This window comes from Mustela nigripes, chromosome 6, assembly GCF_022355385.1.
Source record: "Mustela nigripes isolate SB6536 chromosome 6, MUSNIG.SB6536, whole genome shotgun sequence".
NCBI classification, from domain to species: Eukaryota; Metazoa; Chordata; class Mammalia; order Carnivora; family Mustelidae; genus Mustela; species Mustela nigripes.
The window spans coordinates 133566804-133582099 of NC_081562.1; the positions used below are offsets into that span (position 1 = coordinate 133566804).

General features: G+C 37.4%; 1 protein-coding gene across 2 annotated transcripts in view; it reads left to right on the plus strand.

The window, feature by feature from the left end:
- Positions 1 to 212: 212 nt before the first annotated feature.
- MINDY3 (MINDY lysine 48 deubiquitinase 3) overlaps positions 213 to 15296 on the plus strand; it is an 81758-nt gene continuing 66674 nt past the window's right edge. For both annotated transcript variants that reach the window (XM_059404250.1, XM_059404252.1), the window contains exons 1-2: positions 213 to 311; positions 13545 to 13624. In XM_059404250.1, coding sequence (XP_059260233.1) covers positions 218 to 311; positions 13545 to 13624 — 174 coding nt within the window. In that variant the 5' untranslated portion in view covers positions 213 to 217. The remainder of the gene's footprint in view (positions 312 to 13544; positions 13625 to 15296) is intronic.

Below are 15296 nucleotides of genomic sequence, written 5' to 3' on the forward strand. Positions count from 1 at the left end.
CGACACTTCCGGTACGGGAAACTCCTTGCTGCCGCTCGGGCTGCCTTGACAGGCGCGGTCTCTGCAAGTAGCTCTGTCTCCTTTCGTCTTCCTCGCGTCCAGCCTTCCAGCTCTTTCGCCGCCGCCGTCCCGCAACTCCTGTCTCCGCAGGCGCCCCTTCCCCCATGTTCCGGGGCAGGAGTCCTGAAAGCGAAGACCCGCTCGCCGGTACCCCATCATGTCCGAACTGACTAAAGAGCTGATGGAGCTGGTGTGGGGCACCAAAAGCAGCCCCGGTCTCTCTGACACCATCTTCTGCCGCTGGACGCAAGGTACCCTGGCTGGGCTCTGACTTCCAGCCGCTTCCTTTGCCCTGCGAGAGGCTAGCTGGACGCCTCTGGCGCCACAGCTCCCCGGCTTGCCCCGCACTGTGTCCCAGTTGCCCAGCTCAGCTCTGAAACTGGACTTTCTAGAAACGCCCTGCCTGCCTTGGGGGGAGTGGTTGAGTAGGAGAAGGGTTACAGCTGAATGGTGCCACTAAAGCCCCGAAGCGCCTCTGCCACTTCTGAGCTCCCCTCGGGCTGGAGAGCAAGGGTGGTGGTGGTTGGGCTGCAGTGTTTGACCCTGAGGGTGTGCCCTGTGCCTCGGTGTCAGCGTCTCAGGAAGTGTTGTGGCCCCCTGAATCTTGACCGACCCCCGCCCCCAACAAGGCTTCATGAAATGGGTGTTCGGTTTAATTTTGGAGAGCGCCAAGTCCGCACGAAAGTCAAAGTGGCTAATTCCAGAAAGCAGCTCTGCTCTTTGTATTTCAATTATGTGGTTAGACGTAGTACTCGGTGTACGAATTTAGTGTTGCTTGCTTATCAGGTGCTCTTTGGACCCAGAGTATCCCCGGCTTTGAGACGGTTTATGTCTATTACAGTTAAAAGCAATGTGGATAATAGTACTTCCTGCGCTGGTCTAATTATCCAGATAGGATTTTGAGTTTTGTAAGAAGTTTTATTAATACGAATGCTAATGAAATAAAAATGACCATTTATTGAATTTCTGCGCTGTGCCAGGCTCTGCGTTAGGTACTTTATGCTAGTAATTATCTGTAATTCTGAAGTTATAATAAAACACAACGTGGCACACTGCTTAAGGTGACTTAAAGACTGGTGAAGTTAAGAGCCTTTGGAGTCAGAAGGATTGGTAATGTAAGTATGTAAAACATCACAGGCTGGTAAATAATAGCATTTCATTCTTATCATTAAATCCATTTTTTAGTAAATACCTGTTCTCAAAGGATTTGGGGGAATTTTAGCATTGTAAATCCAAGTTCCTACCTCATAGTGTGTACTTTGTAACAAAAATGCAGGGTTTATGTAAATCCCTTCCTCTCTCCCACATATGCCTCATTTAAGAGCTGGTAAAATTAGACTCATAATGTTTTACAGTCAGCTTATTTAGCTGATCACTCTTGTTTTGCAGATGAGGAAAATGAGTGGTGGGGTCATAAACAGGCCAGAGTTGGGCAAATTGAAAGAATCGAGTGAATTACAAGTCTCCCAATTCCTAATGCAGCTCTCTTTTCACTTTATTCCTTTGAGTTTCCAAACCATAACATGTAATTAGTTTGGCTCTTTTTACTCATTTTAATTACATCACTGAAGTAATATTTTCTGAAATCTTGGTCTCCTGCATTTGCAGATTTTAAAGCTTGCTTTCCACTTTGACTGAGTTTATCCTAATAATGAACAGCCCAGAAGTATACAAGGCTGTGAAGGATTAAGAAAAATTTTACTTCCTGTGTAATTAATTAGCATTAATTAAGCATTTACAACATAGAATAAGATAGTATTCAGCCTTGTTTATGTTAATACTGAGATGGAGATTCCAGGAGAATTCAGAGGCAGTTCTAGTAGTGGTTAAGAGAAGGCTTTGGAACAGGTGTGCTTTGGTCCCAGATTCAAGTTATTTAATTTAGTTAAACCTCAGTTTCCTTCTCTGTAAAATGAAGATAATAGTAGTGTCAACCTTACAGGGTCGTTGTGAGGATTGAAGGCGTGTAAACCCATGGAGGCACTTAGCACGATATCTGACATACGGTAAACACTCAGACATGGAAGTTCTTGAGACTTAATTTAAAAAGTGTTTAATTGTAAGATAAGCCAAAGATCACTCCAGCCATGACCTGATACTTACAAGAAATTATTTGATGAATAACCATTATTTGTTTACTTTTATTAATTTTTTATTGAAGCATCGAGGATACATGATAATTATTATCTAAAATACAACTTTATAATGACATTAGAGAATGCTGGGCCCTGAAGGTCCTTAACAAGATTCATTCAGTCACTGCCATTTAAAACTAAAGAATTTTTTTTTCTTTTTAGAGTTTGTTTACATTGTGGATATATAATTCTTCAGGGTTTTACATTGATCAGGATTTTCAGGCAACCGAATTTGTGTTTTTAATTTACCATCTCTGAGAGGAAGGTTGTTACTGGTTTTGCGATGTTAACTGTTGTATTCATCTAGAGGCAAAAATCATTGCTGAAGATTGCTTCGGCAGTCATTTGGGATTATGAGACTAGGCACAAGAAACTGCTGTGCTGCACTTGCCTTACAGCATTTGTAATGTGACACCAACTTTGGCTTTATTTCCTAGTCTGTAACTGCTCTGACAACTGTATTCTTACGAGTTTTTTGGAAGCTATTTATAAGTGTGAGATGTTTAGGGTAAATATTTGTAAAATTATGTTTAGGCATAGTCCATTTATGAACCTATATTGATCACATTAAAAGTTTTGTGATACATTAGAAAAAGCTGCAGGAGTTGCTGCAGCACAGAGTTGGGTTTTTTTCTGAATTGATTTAACAATGTCAGATAATACGTGAAATCAGTAAGCCACAGAAGTGGCACATAGTTGTTTTAATTCACTTGGCTGTTTTAGATAATTCCATTCTATAACTCCTTTTTCTTTGGGGGAAAAATGGCATTTTGTGGGATTTTGGTTTGGTTTTTTTTTTTTTTTTTTTTTTTTTTTTGGGGTTTTGTGTGTGTGTTGGGGGGGGTTGCCAGTTTCTCCTTGAAAGACCATAAGTCACATAATTTAAAGATTTGCAGCTGTTATTTTCTTTTCCTTTTTTTCTTTTTTAAAGACTTTATTTATTTACTTGACAGAGACAAAGTGAGAGAGAAAACACAAGCAGGGCGAATGGGACAGGGAGAAGCAGGCTTCTCTCTGAGCAGGGAGCCTAATGCAGGGCTGGGTTCCAGAACCCTGAAATCATGACCTGAGCCGAAGGCAGGCACTTAACAACTCAGTTGTTATTTTCTAACTTGGAAATTGAGTCTCTGCCCCTGCCTCCTTTTCTCCTGCTCAGTTGCCTATGATCATTTTTTAAGAAAAGTGTATATTTTCTACCTCTTATTCAGAAACACCATTTATTCTCCTTGCCCTTTTTCCCACAGACTACAGCAGTGTTCCAGGCCTCTGCAGGTTAGGATGGGAAGGCAGACAAACAATAAGCATAGCACAAATGAAGTACATGTAATAGAAAGTAAAGAAATAGGGAGTTGTGGAGTGGGGTGGCATGGCTAGCCCTTATTTTAAGATGAGATTTGAGCAAGCACTGGAAGCAACTGAGTTAGTTATGCACTTATATCTGAAGAGTGTTCCAGGCAAAGAGAATAGCCATTATAAAAGACTTGATGGAGAATATTCCTGGCTTTTTGTTCAAAGACCAGGAAGGAAACTAGTTCAGCTGTAAAAGGAATGAGAGAAGGGGAGAGTAATAAAAGATGATGTAAGAAATAATTTTCATACAATGGCCAGTAAAGCCTTATAGGCCATGGTAAGGACTTTGGCGTTTATTCTGAATGAATGAGAGGTCATTGCAGAGTTTGGAGCAGAGAAGAGAAACAACATGACAAGTTTGTTTGTTTGTTTGTTTGTTTGTTTAAGATTTTTTAAATTTATTTGATGGATCACAAGTAGGCAGAGAGGCAGGCAGAGAGAGGGGGGAAGCAGGCTCCCTGCTAAGCAGAGAGCCAGAGGGGCTCAATCCCAGGAACCTGAGATCATGACCTGAGCAGAAGGCAGAGGCTTAACCCACAGAGCCACCCAAGCGCCCCCGACATGACAAGTTTTTAAAGGACTGATCTGACTGCTGTGTTTGAGGATAGACTGTAGTGGCTTGAATGAGACAGCAAGATCAAATGAGAGACATTTGCAGGAATCCAGTGGGGTAGAGATGGTGGGTCAGACCAGGATAGTAGTACTGGGAATGGAAGCCAAGTGGTGCAATGGACCAACTCCCAGCAGAACCAAAATAAGAGTCATTTAGATCTGACAGGATTAAGTATAAATCTTATTATACATGAAAACATTTTGACTTATTGAGAATTTGTTTCCTTTTCAGTATTGATTGTCCAGTTCAGTGTTTGGCAAACTTTTTCTGTGAAAGAGTCAGCTGCATTTGTTGTTTCTGTCTCAGTACTCATCTCTACCATTGCAGCAAAAACAGCCCTAGATAATATAGTTATGGCTGTATTCCAAAACTGCATTCACAGAAACAGGTCAACCCCTGATCTAGATGATAAGCTCCAAGACACCTTTATTTTTTTCCTTTCCTCTAAGTTTTAAGTTATTTTATCATTTAACCTATTAGATTAACCCAAGAGGGAGAAACACAATTCCCATTTATACAGTTCATTGTTTGGTGGGGTTTTGTGCAGGTGGATGGAGAATGGAGATATAGTTGGCTGAAATTAAGAGTTTGGACTTTTGGTATAGGACAGTTTTTGTTATGTAATATGAAAAAAAATTTAACAAATAATTTATGTAAGTGAGGGATCAGTTAAAATATAAGTATCAAATGTATTTATAAGTTAATAGATTTTTTATGATTTAACATTCTACCAAATAATAAAATGATAAACCAGTATTATTATTGTTGTTATTATTATTGAGAGAGGGCGAGCAGGCATGTGCAAGCAGGGGAAGGGGCAAAGGGAGTGAGAATTTTTAGTGGGCTCCCAGCCCAGGGCAGAGTCTGACATGGGGTTCTTTCTCATGACCCTGAGATCATGACCTGAGCTGAAACCAAAAGTTAGACTCTTTATTTTTTTGTAATTTTATTTTATTTTATTTTATTTTTTCAGTGTTCCAAGATTTATTTATGTACCACATAAACAATGTACCACACCCAGTGCTCCATGCAATAAGTACCCTTCTTAATACCCACCACCAGACTTACCCAACCCCGTATCTCCCTCTCCTCAAAAACCCTCGGGTTGTTTCTCAGAGTCCACAACTCCCGGTTCCTCTCCCTCTCCGCTTTCCCCCAACTCATTTCTCCTCTCCATCTCCCAATGTCCTCCATTTTATTCCTTATGCTCCACAAATAAGTGAAACCATATGATAATTGACTCTCTCTGCTTGACATATTTCACTCAGCATAATCTCCTCCAGTCCCGTCCATGTTGATACAAAAGTTGATTATACATCCTTTCTGATGGAGGCATAATACTCCATTGTATACATGGACCATATCTTCTTTATCCATTCGTCCGTTGAAGCACATCTTGGCTCTTTCCACAGTTTGGCAACTGTGGCCATTGCTGCTATGAGCACTGGGGTACAGATGGCCCTTCTTTTCCACTGCATCTGTATCTTTGGGGTAAAGACCCAGTAGTGCAATTGTAGATTCATAGGGTAGCTCTATTTTTAATTTCTTAAGGAATCTCCACAGTTTTCCAAAGTGGCTGCACCAACTTGCATTCCCACCAACAGTGTAAGAGGGTTCCCTTTCTCCACATCCTCTCCAACACTTGTTTACTGTCTTGTTAATTTTGTCCATTCGAACTGGTATGAGGTGGTATCACAATGTGGTTTTGATTTGAATCTCGCTGATGACTAATGATGAGGAACCTTTTTTCATGTGTCTTTTAGCCATTTGTATGTCTTCTTTGGAGAAGTGTCTGTTCATGTCTTCTGCCCATTTTTTGATGTGATTATCTATCTTGCGTGTGTTGAGTTTGAGTAGGTCTTTATAGATCTTGGATATCAGCCCTTTGTCTGTAGTGTCATTTGCGAATATCTTCTCCCATTCCATGGGTTGCCTCTTTATTTTGTTGATTGCTTCCTTTGCTCTGCAGAAGCTGTTGATAACGGACTGAACCAGGCACCTTGATCTACCATTATTCATTAATGATTCTTCCAAAAAGGAGGATAATGTGGATCATTATCATTTCAGAGGTTTTTGTTGTTGGATGCCTCTTTTTTCTCTCAAGGATAGATATTCCTTTCTCCAGCTTACCTGAGTCATGTCACCTAAGATCCAATTCTTTTAAATTAAAATTTGTAAGTTTATATGACAAAATTAATTTCTTGGTACTTTGAATACATTATGTATATTTTAGTTCAAAGTATCTATCATAAATTCTTACATTGCATTATGCTTTACAGTTTTTCAAAGTCTTATTTAATCCTTGCAACAACCCTGAGAGACCGCAAAGGATAAATGTAGTTTTCTTCATTTTTATAAAGGGGAAACTAAGGTACAGTTCAGATTTGACTCAACCAATATCACAGAGTTTATAATGACAAACCAGGTCTTTCTATGGGCTTTTGTTTACTTCAGAGCTTAGTGTTATGGAGGCAGAAGTTAAAAAACTGATTTGAATAATGTATATATGGGTAGTAAGTCATATGAAAGTAAAAGATTGGAAAACTACAAAGATGTTCATGACTTAGGTTTAAATTTGTTATGAGCTATAAAGCAGATTTCTATGTCTGTAGAACTGTGGGAATGTGATACTAAATTATATATTTGTGATCATATGCTTTAGATGACTAATTTCAGATCTAATCAGAAAAAAACCATTTTGAGAAAAAATAATTCCTTTTAGAAGTAGGAAATTATTTGAGTGTAAGAATACAAGAGAAATAACTGTATATCCTAAAAAACTTAAACTCAAGTGAAACCTTATTATAAAGGGAGAAGCCTACTTAACCTAGTCCTATTTTAGCATAGAATATTTAATTTACATTTAGTTGACTTTATTATATTTATTTTATAATAACCTTTGTGCATTATCAGCACACTGGAACATGTATACTGTAATTAAACAGAATTTGGAGTATAGCAGATCTGCCTAGAATTCTCTCCATGGGATTTTTCTATGTAACATACAAAAGCAACTCACTGTAGTTCATTTCAGCTATAAGACTTGCCCATGGAGCTTGAAAACTGCATTACATTGTTAGTAATTTTAAGGAAGGTAAAATTCATTATTGATTCATGTTTATTACATACCTCAAATGTTTGATAGCTTCTAGTTTCACTTCTGCCCTTGGGCCCAACGTCAAAGATCCTTTCCTGTTCCTGTAGGAACAGAACTGGATGGAGTAAGGGGCCTTTTGGCTTCATCTCTTGTTCCTAGATTGGATCTCAGATTTGGTTGTCTTGATGTGATAACCAGCACCCTTAGATTTCATTTGTCCTTATTAAATTTGTCCTGTGCATCTTACCTATTTCTCATCCTCCGTATAGCTTGTCTTCTATTTTGTTTCTCCCAGGCTGCTGCGTATTGAGGGAGAAAATTGTGGTCAGCATCAATGCAAATGTAGTAATCAAACCTTAGCTGAGCCCTCTGCTTTTCTCTCAGTTCTTTATCTTGTCAGCTTTTCTTAGTGCTTTTTAGAATTAACATTCCCTCAGTTCTCTTTTTCTCCCATTCCCCTCATTCTTATTCAGTAATACCACTTCCTCTTTGTGTATATATTTAATTTAGAAGCCTGCTAAAATTCACTTCTTCTGCCAGGCCAATGGCTTTCAAGTTGTTTTTTTTTTTAACTAGAGGCCTCATTATACTCTGAAAAGTATTAAGTACGTCAATATGAAAAATAAAATTAATGAGACCTGAAGCATTACTTTACATTTCTGTAAGTCTCTCTAATGTCTGGCTCATTAGAAGACGGCTGGATCCTCACATTTGCTTCTCTGTTCAGTCTGTTGCAGTCTGTGTTAGGAAGAATATGCAGAAAATCCAGCCTCACAAAGGTTTGTAAAGTAGGAATCATAAAAAAGCCTTTTTAGGTAATTGTGAATATTCATTTTTGATACAACACCAGAACTTGACCGGTGGTAGTTTCTTAGAGGTTATTCACAGTATGGAATCTGAAACCACATGAATGAATTTTTTGTACTCTCTTAATTGAAAACCATTGGTTTGTCTTGTACTTTGAATGAATCTTTACCTGTGCATTCATATCTGATAGCCATGCATCAGTCATTTGAAAGTTACTGGTCCACTGGTTTATTCACATATTCCAAATGATAATACACTTCATTCTACAATAACAAAAATCACATTTATTACTGTCACCACTGATCTCATTAGAAGAATATCCAAGAATTGAGATGCTGTCAAGTTCACAGTGGTAGATGCAAGTTTTCCAAAATTTTAGTTATGCTCGAAAGCCTAAAATTTTATCACTGGCAAATATAACCGTCAGTTATTTTTCTCGATGTAGCAGGCTCACTTCATTCCCTTCTTAGAAAGTGTTTGCCGCATAATCAAGTCTGAATAATCATAGTTTGTTAGTACCTCTTCAGAATAAAAACAGTGCTCTACAAAAAAGTATGTCCAGCTTGCAATTCAGAAAATTACATACATGCATTTCCTGGAGACAAAGATCAGTCATCATCAAGGTATGTTGCACAGGTGCTTTGTGGGTAGTTTCCATTTTGTCATGCAGAATAATTTTTAAAAGGACACTTTATTCAAGTCAAAATTTAATAAAAATAGCATCAGTGAGGGCATTCTTTAGTTAAACAGGCTTCTTTATGTGTGTTTGAGAGAGGGTAGTTTTGTTTACTGGGATGGTGACTGCTAGTACAGTTTAATGACACACTTTGTGTGTGCTAAGACATTAGCAGTCACACCTATCGCTTTTGTACCATGGCTATGAAAGTCAACACAGTGTAAAGGGCAAAAAATGTCTTAGTATCCTTATGAGAATTATTTTTACTCCTAGTAGATCCCCTGAAAGAGTCTCAGATTTTCAAGTTTCTATAGACCACACTTGGAGAATCTCTTTTTCTCCAGTCCTGTCTGCACCCCACCACTCCACAACTCTTTCAAGACTTAGAGTCTTTAAACTTCCTTTTTCCCATGTAATCACTCATGCCCTTCAATCCATATAAATAATAATTTTTTATCCAGCTATGTTTTAAGTTACCATATGTTTCCCCTTCATTGGTTTGACAAGTAGTTTGCATTTACTCTTTCTCCTTATATTCTGAATCACAGTTCAACCCTTTAAAATTTGCTTACACTCTCCAGTGCTTTAGATTTCTTTTTGTATTCCCAGTGATGTGCTTAATGCAGTGTTTTATGTTTTACTCTGCTCAGCAGCATTTGAAGCAAGTGACTACTCTCTGCTTCCTGGAGGACTTCAGTGTGTTTTCCTCTTACCTTTCCAATCTTTGTCCATCTTTACTGATTCAGCCTCTGCTAATTTTTTGATGTTCCCATCTCCATTATTTTTGTTTTACATATTCTCATTTACTTGACTGCCAATGTTGAGGATGATTCAAATTGTGTTTAATCCTAGTACTTGCCCTGAGCTCCAGACCGGTATTTCCCCACTTCTAAGAATTGTTGCCAAATGGGAGCACCTCGGTGGCTCAGTCAGTTAAGCATCTGCCTTCCACTCAGGTCATGAACTCAGGGTCCTAGGATCAAGCACCACCTCGGGCTCTCCACTCAGTGGGGAGTCTGGTTCTCCCTCTCCCTCTGTAATCTCTCTCACTTTCTCTTTCTCAAATAAATAAATAAATAAATGTTGCCAAATGGTTATCTCAACTGAACTTGGCACACCTAGAAACAGACTCTCCCGTTACCTTCCCTTGCAATATTTCAAAACTATTTATTGAGCATTACTATACAGTATACTAGGAAAACAGTGGTCAGCAGAACAGGCAAGATACCTGTAAGGCAAATATTAAACATGTAAGCAAGCAGTTACTTGTAGTAATCACAGAATATGAAAAGTACTAGTTGTGCTTAATGGTAGGAGAGACCTACTTAGATAGATTTATCAGGGAATATCTCTGAGAAGTTAACACCTAAAATGAGAATGAGATGGATTCAGGTTTCTGAAGAGAGAAGAAACAGCAAGCACTAGGGCTGAAGTAAAGACTTTTAAGTAAATTCACTGTAGATGATGAATATGAAAGTGAACTAAGAAAATGTGGGTTTGATAGATCACGGTGTCTTTTAAGGCCATAAAAATGAGTTTGGGTTTCATTTTAATTGCTGTGAAAAGCCACTGAATTGTATTAAGTAGGCATGACAAAATCTGATTTCCAAGGCTACAGTATTCCTCTGATAACTATGGTGAGCATATAAGGATTGGGAGCAGGGTAAGTGGGGAGGAATGGAGTCCTCTAGTTGGAAACTTTTAACAGTACTCTAGGTGAGCGATGACAGTGGTTTGAATCTCAGAGTAGACCAGAGATGGGATAGAATAGACAAATATAAATCATGTTTTCGGGTCTTGAACCAAGAGGATCTTGCCTTAAAATGACAAAGGGTTAACAAGTGTTTCAGGTCACAGTATGTTCAAAGGGTAAGAAACCTGACAGAAAATGGATATTTAATGACCTGAAAGATACTCAGCATGCCTGAAGTCCAAGAGGAAGAGTGGCCAAGGATGAGGTAGGAGATTTAGGTCGAAATCAGATCATACAGGACCATGTTAAGAAAACTAAACTCTCTTTATGTCTGGGATTATAATCTGGGCTCTGTTTGAGAATTCTCTGATTATAACCAATAATGGAAATCTTGAGAGTGGATGAGTTACACAAGGAGAATGTATGGAATGAAAAGAACATAGATCCTAAAGCCAAGACGTGAGAAACATTAACATTGAAGAGGAGTGGATTGAGGGGACTGAGAAGAAATGGAAAAGAAAAATTTGCCACAAGAGAAACCAGTAAAGCCAAGGGGCAAAGGTTTTTCAGAAGAAGCCCATGGTCAGCATTGCTGATGATTCTCTGGAGAATAAATAAGAAAAGACTTGAGAAATTGCCTGTACTGGTCATAGATGAACTTGGTGAGAATGAATTTGGTGCAGTGAGAGGTTGAAAATTTGGGAGATTGAATAAATTGTAAGGAGAATAATATTGTAAGGTTAAATAAGTATAAGGAGATTAAAAGAGTGCCTGTGGACAACTAGGTGGGCTTTGAGAGGGTGGTGATTGGAGTTTTTGGTTTTTTTTTTGGTTTTTTTTTTGACCATCAACTGCATTTTTTTTTAACTTAGACTTTACTTTTTTAGAGGAGTTTTAGGTTTGCAGCAAAACTATGGGGAAGCTACAGAGATTTCTCATATACCTTCTGCTCCCACAATGTGCATAGTGCTCCCCTTTTACCATTACACCCCACCAGGGTGGAATATTTATTAATTGATGAACCTGCACTGATGTCATTATCACCCAAGATCCATAATTTACAGCTCACTCTTGGTGTTGTGCTTTCTCTTGGTTTGGACAAATGTATAATGACATTTATCCATCAGTGTGGCTTCACTGTATTTCCCTGCCCTAAAAATGTTCTGTGCTTTGCATGTTTATCCCTCTTCCCTTTGTTCCTTCACCAATCCCTGGAAACAACTCATCTTTTTATGGTCTTCATTGTTTTGCCTTTTCCAGGGTATCTTATAGTTGGAATCATACAGTATGTAGCCTTTTCCAGTTGGTTACATCATTGAGTAATAGGCACTTAATATTCCTCCATGTCTTTTCATGACTTGTCAGCTCATTTATTGTTTTAGTGCTGAATTATATTTTGTTGTCTGGATTACTGTAGTTCATTTACCCACCCATTCACTTACTGAATGAAGACCAGCTTAGCTGCTTCCAAGTATTAGCAGTTATGTCTCAAGGAGCTATAAACATCTGTGTGCAGCTTTTTGTGTTGACATAAGTTTTCATCTCTTTACTCAAAGAATTTTGGGAGGATTCTTAAGGAGGAGGATTGGTTTTTGAATATGTGAGAAACATGTTTAAGCCCTGTTTGAAAGAGAAGGATTGAAAGGTTGAGAGAGCAGAGGTGGGATGGAATGGGATCCTCTATGCTGTTTCTTATCTCAATTGTTACCACCTACTCTCTCAAGCTAGAAACTTCAGAGTCTGCTCTCATTTCTTTGCCCCACTTGTATGTGCTCATCAAACCTTAATTTTTACCTAAGAAATACTATCTAGGTATAGTTTCTCCTCTCCATACTAATGGCAATTTTATTAGGTCGCTAGCATCTCTATATGGCTGTTGAAACAGTCTCATCCCCGTTCTGTTCCTTTAAAAAATGGGGGGGAAAAAAAAGGCAGTATGATCATATTATAGTTCAATTAGTATTTGTCATGGTCTGGCCTTTCCCAGTACTACCCTCTTGTCAGCTTTCCCTCCCATTTACCATCTCCCCCATACTACCCTTAAGCTACATTAAATTTCCCCCTGTCCTATAAACTTGTCCCTTTTCTTACCAAACTCTTTCCTTTAATAAAGGTAAGTTTTCTTTACCTGAAAGTCATTCCTCATCCTCGTCCTCACAAATTCCTGTTCAAGATCAGCCTCAAAATCACCTATTGTGACTTGACTCAGGCAGAGTAAATCATTTCTTTCTGTATCCATAATACTGTTTTCATATTTCTGTTTTAATATCCATTTATGCTTTATTTGTTCATATGTCCATGCTCACCTGTACTGTTGGCTCCTGCACACGAGGGACTTTGTCATTCACGCGTACATCCTAGATGCTTGCTGTAGTATTGTATGTTCATTAAGTGTTCGTGGGATGAATGACTGAACTACAACTATTAGTGAAACTTTACATATTCCTACCATGTTGGAATTAGAAATGATCATTTTAAAGATAACTACACAGAGACCTAGGGAGGTGAAATGATTTCCCAACAGTGATACCGATAGTAACTCGGTCCTCTGGACCTCTGGCCCTATACAGTCTGTAGGAACATTTACTAGTTGTTCTGTCAGTGCTGGTTGGGTAATAGTGAAATTGAGCTAGAGCTAGTATGAGCACATTCATAGTCTATGATGCCTTTAATTTTTAGCTTATAGAATATGACTCAAAGATTTGAATGAAAAATATATTCTATATGGAAAGGATCCTGAAATTCTGTTTGAAATCAGTAGATAGACTAGTCTTTCTTCAAATAAATTATTTAGTGTTCTTTTACTAAGGTCCACACTTTATCCCCTTAGTCCACTTAGGAGGATCCCTACGTACAAATTTTGTGTGTGCATGTGTGAGTATGTTTATGTGTGTTTACATGCATTTGGGGCACAGGGTGGGAACAGGGACTCCAGATCTCTTTTCAGAGGGTTTCTTGATTCCCCAAAAAGTTAAGAACCACTGTGCCTGAATAACTTGGAGATATTTTGCTTTTGTAATAAGTGATCTTTCTCAAAGCAAAGTACATTAAACATTCTTTGGGCTTCTGTTTGAATTACCTTTTTAATCTTTGCTACTTGCTTTCATTTTTAGGGTTTGTGTTTAGTGAATCAGAGGGATCTGCATTAGAACAGTTTGAAGGTGGCCCCTGTGCTGTTATTGCACCTGTTCAGGTAACATAGACTACTTTACCGACTCCTTAGAGGGACATGTTCAAACGTTTCATATTTGACTTTTCGTTTTCTACTGTGTATGTAATTAGATGATGAGTTATCTCTTCACTTTTGTTCATGTAAATTGCTATAAATATCCAAAAATAAAAAATGAATTCAGAACATGGGCAGGTTATGCAGCAATAGCCTTTTAACGGTCTTTATTTTCAAGAAAACATAATAGGTGTTCTCTAACCTTCAGAAAATGATGGTGACATTGTTCTAGAATAGTGATCCTATCAAATCATAATGTTTTATGCTACTGTTAGGTATATCATAGCAATAATACTCTTTTCATTTGTACTTTCTGTAAAAATGATTTTCCTACAAAGTTGAGGATGAGTAATACTTCCATGCTCTGAAACCGTATACATTTTTAAAATAAGCTGTATTTACAGTTTTAGGCTGTTGGCTTTTAAAATAAAATTAATGGTAACTGACTACAAACAGAATTTCCAAAATTTAATAAAAAGAGGTTTTTCTTTGACGAGATAGTGTTAATCTGAATGTGTGTGTGTGTGTGTGTGTATGAGATTTGAATCCTAATGTATTGTTTGAATTTCAAAGGCCAATTTGCTGCGAATGTTACATTGTTAAAACCACATATTGAATTTTCAGTTTACTGTAATACTTTAAAATGTCTGAACAGCAGTGTCACTTCGCAGCTGGTCTAAGAGAAGCTGGAATTGATTATGTTTTAATCAGCACGTTTTGAAAATACATATTTAATGTGATATTTATTATTCATTGGGCATAAGGAACACATTCCTGAACTTTGTTAGCTACAACGTAAATTTGTCTCTCAAGCCTTATGCTCCTCATTATTAAATTAAAAATTTATCTCTGAAGGAGGCGGCAAAAAAAAATCTTTCATGACTGAGTCCAAAATGTATCTTTTATAGTTCATCATTTTTCTTTAAAGGGTAAATTTGATTTTTTTTTTTTTGCATTAGTAGAATTACAAAAAAAATAAGAAAAATTTGAATGTTTGAATGTTACCTGGGAGTAACTGAATATAAAGAATAAAATTTAACTGTAAATTAGTATTAGAGTTGTTATAATATTATGCTGGGCACAGATTTTGGTTGCTTTCAGAATCTTATTAACTGAATTTAAAGATTCCTTATCTTGTCAGTATTTAAATTAGATTATATTAACACTGCCCTTCCTGGTTTTTTTACTAAAAATCTATGAATGTAATTAAATGCAAGGTATATCACAGTTCCCTGTTTTATAAAATTTTATAAAATTTATAAAAATGTGAAGTTTTACAAAATTCGGTATATTTCCACAATGATAGCTGTTTTTGCAAGGAATAATTGTAATGTTCAAAGCCCTCTTGTATCTTTGAGGTTGTAATTTAGCTTCATAGTCACATAAATATTCTCAATCATAGAATTATGGGTTTCTTTTTTTTTTCCTCAGTGTAAAAGTCAAAACTGAGCCTTTAAGCCTAATGAAGGGAAATGAGCAAGTCTAGATAGTAAAACTTTTTTAAACTATAAAAATTAGAATATGGTACTATAGCCAGAAGAGTAGGCATATTATGGAACCCAATAGTTAATACTGGACAAATGACATTACATATAGCATTTTACCAAGAATTTATCACATACTGCAAATCAATGGTAGA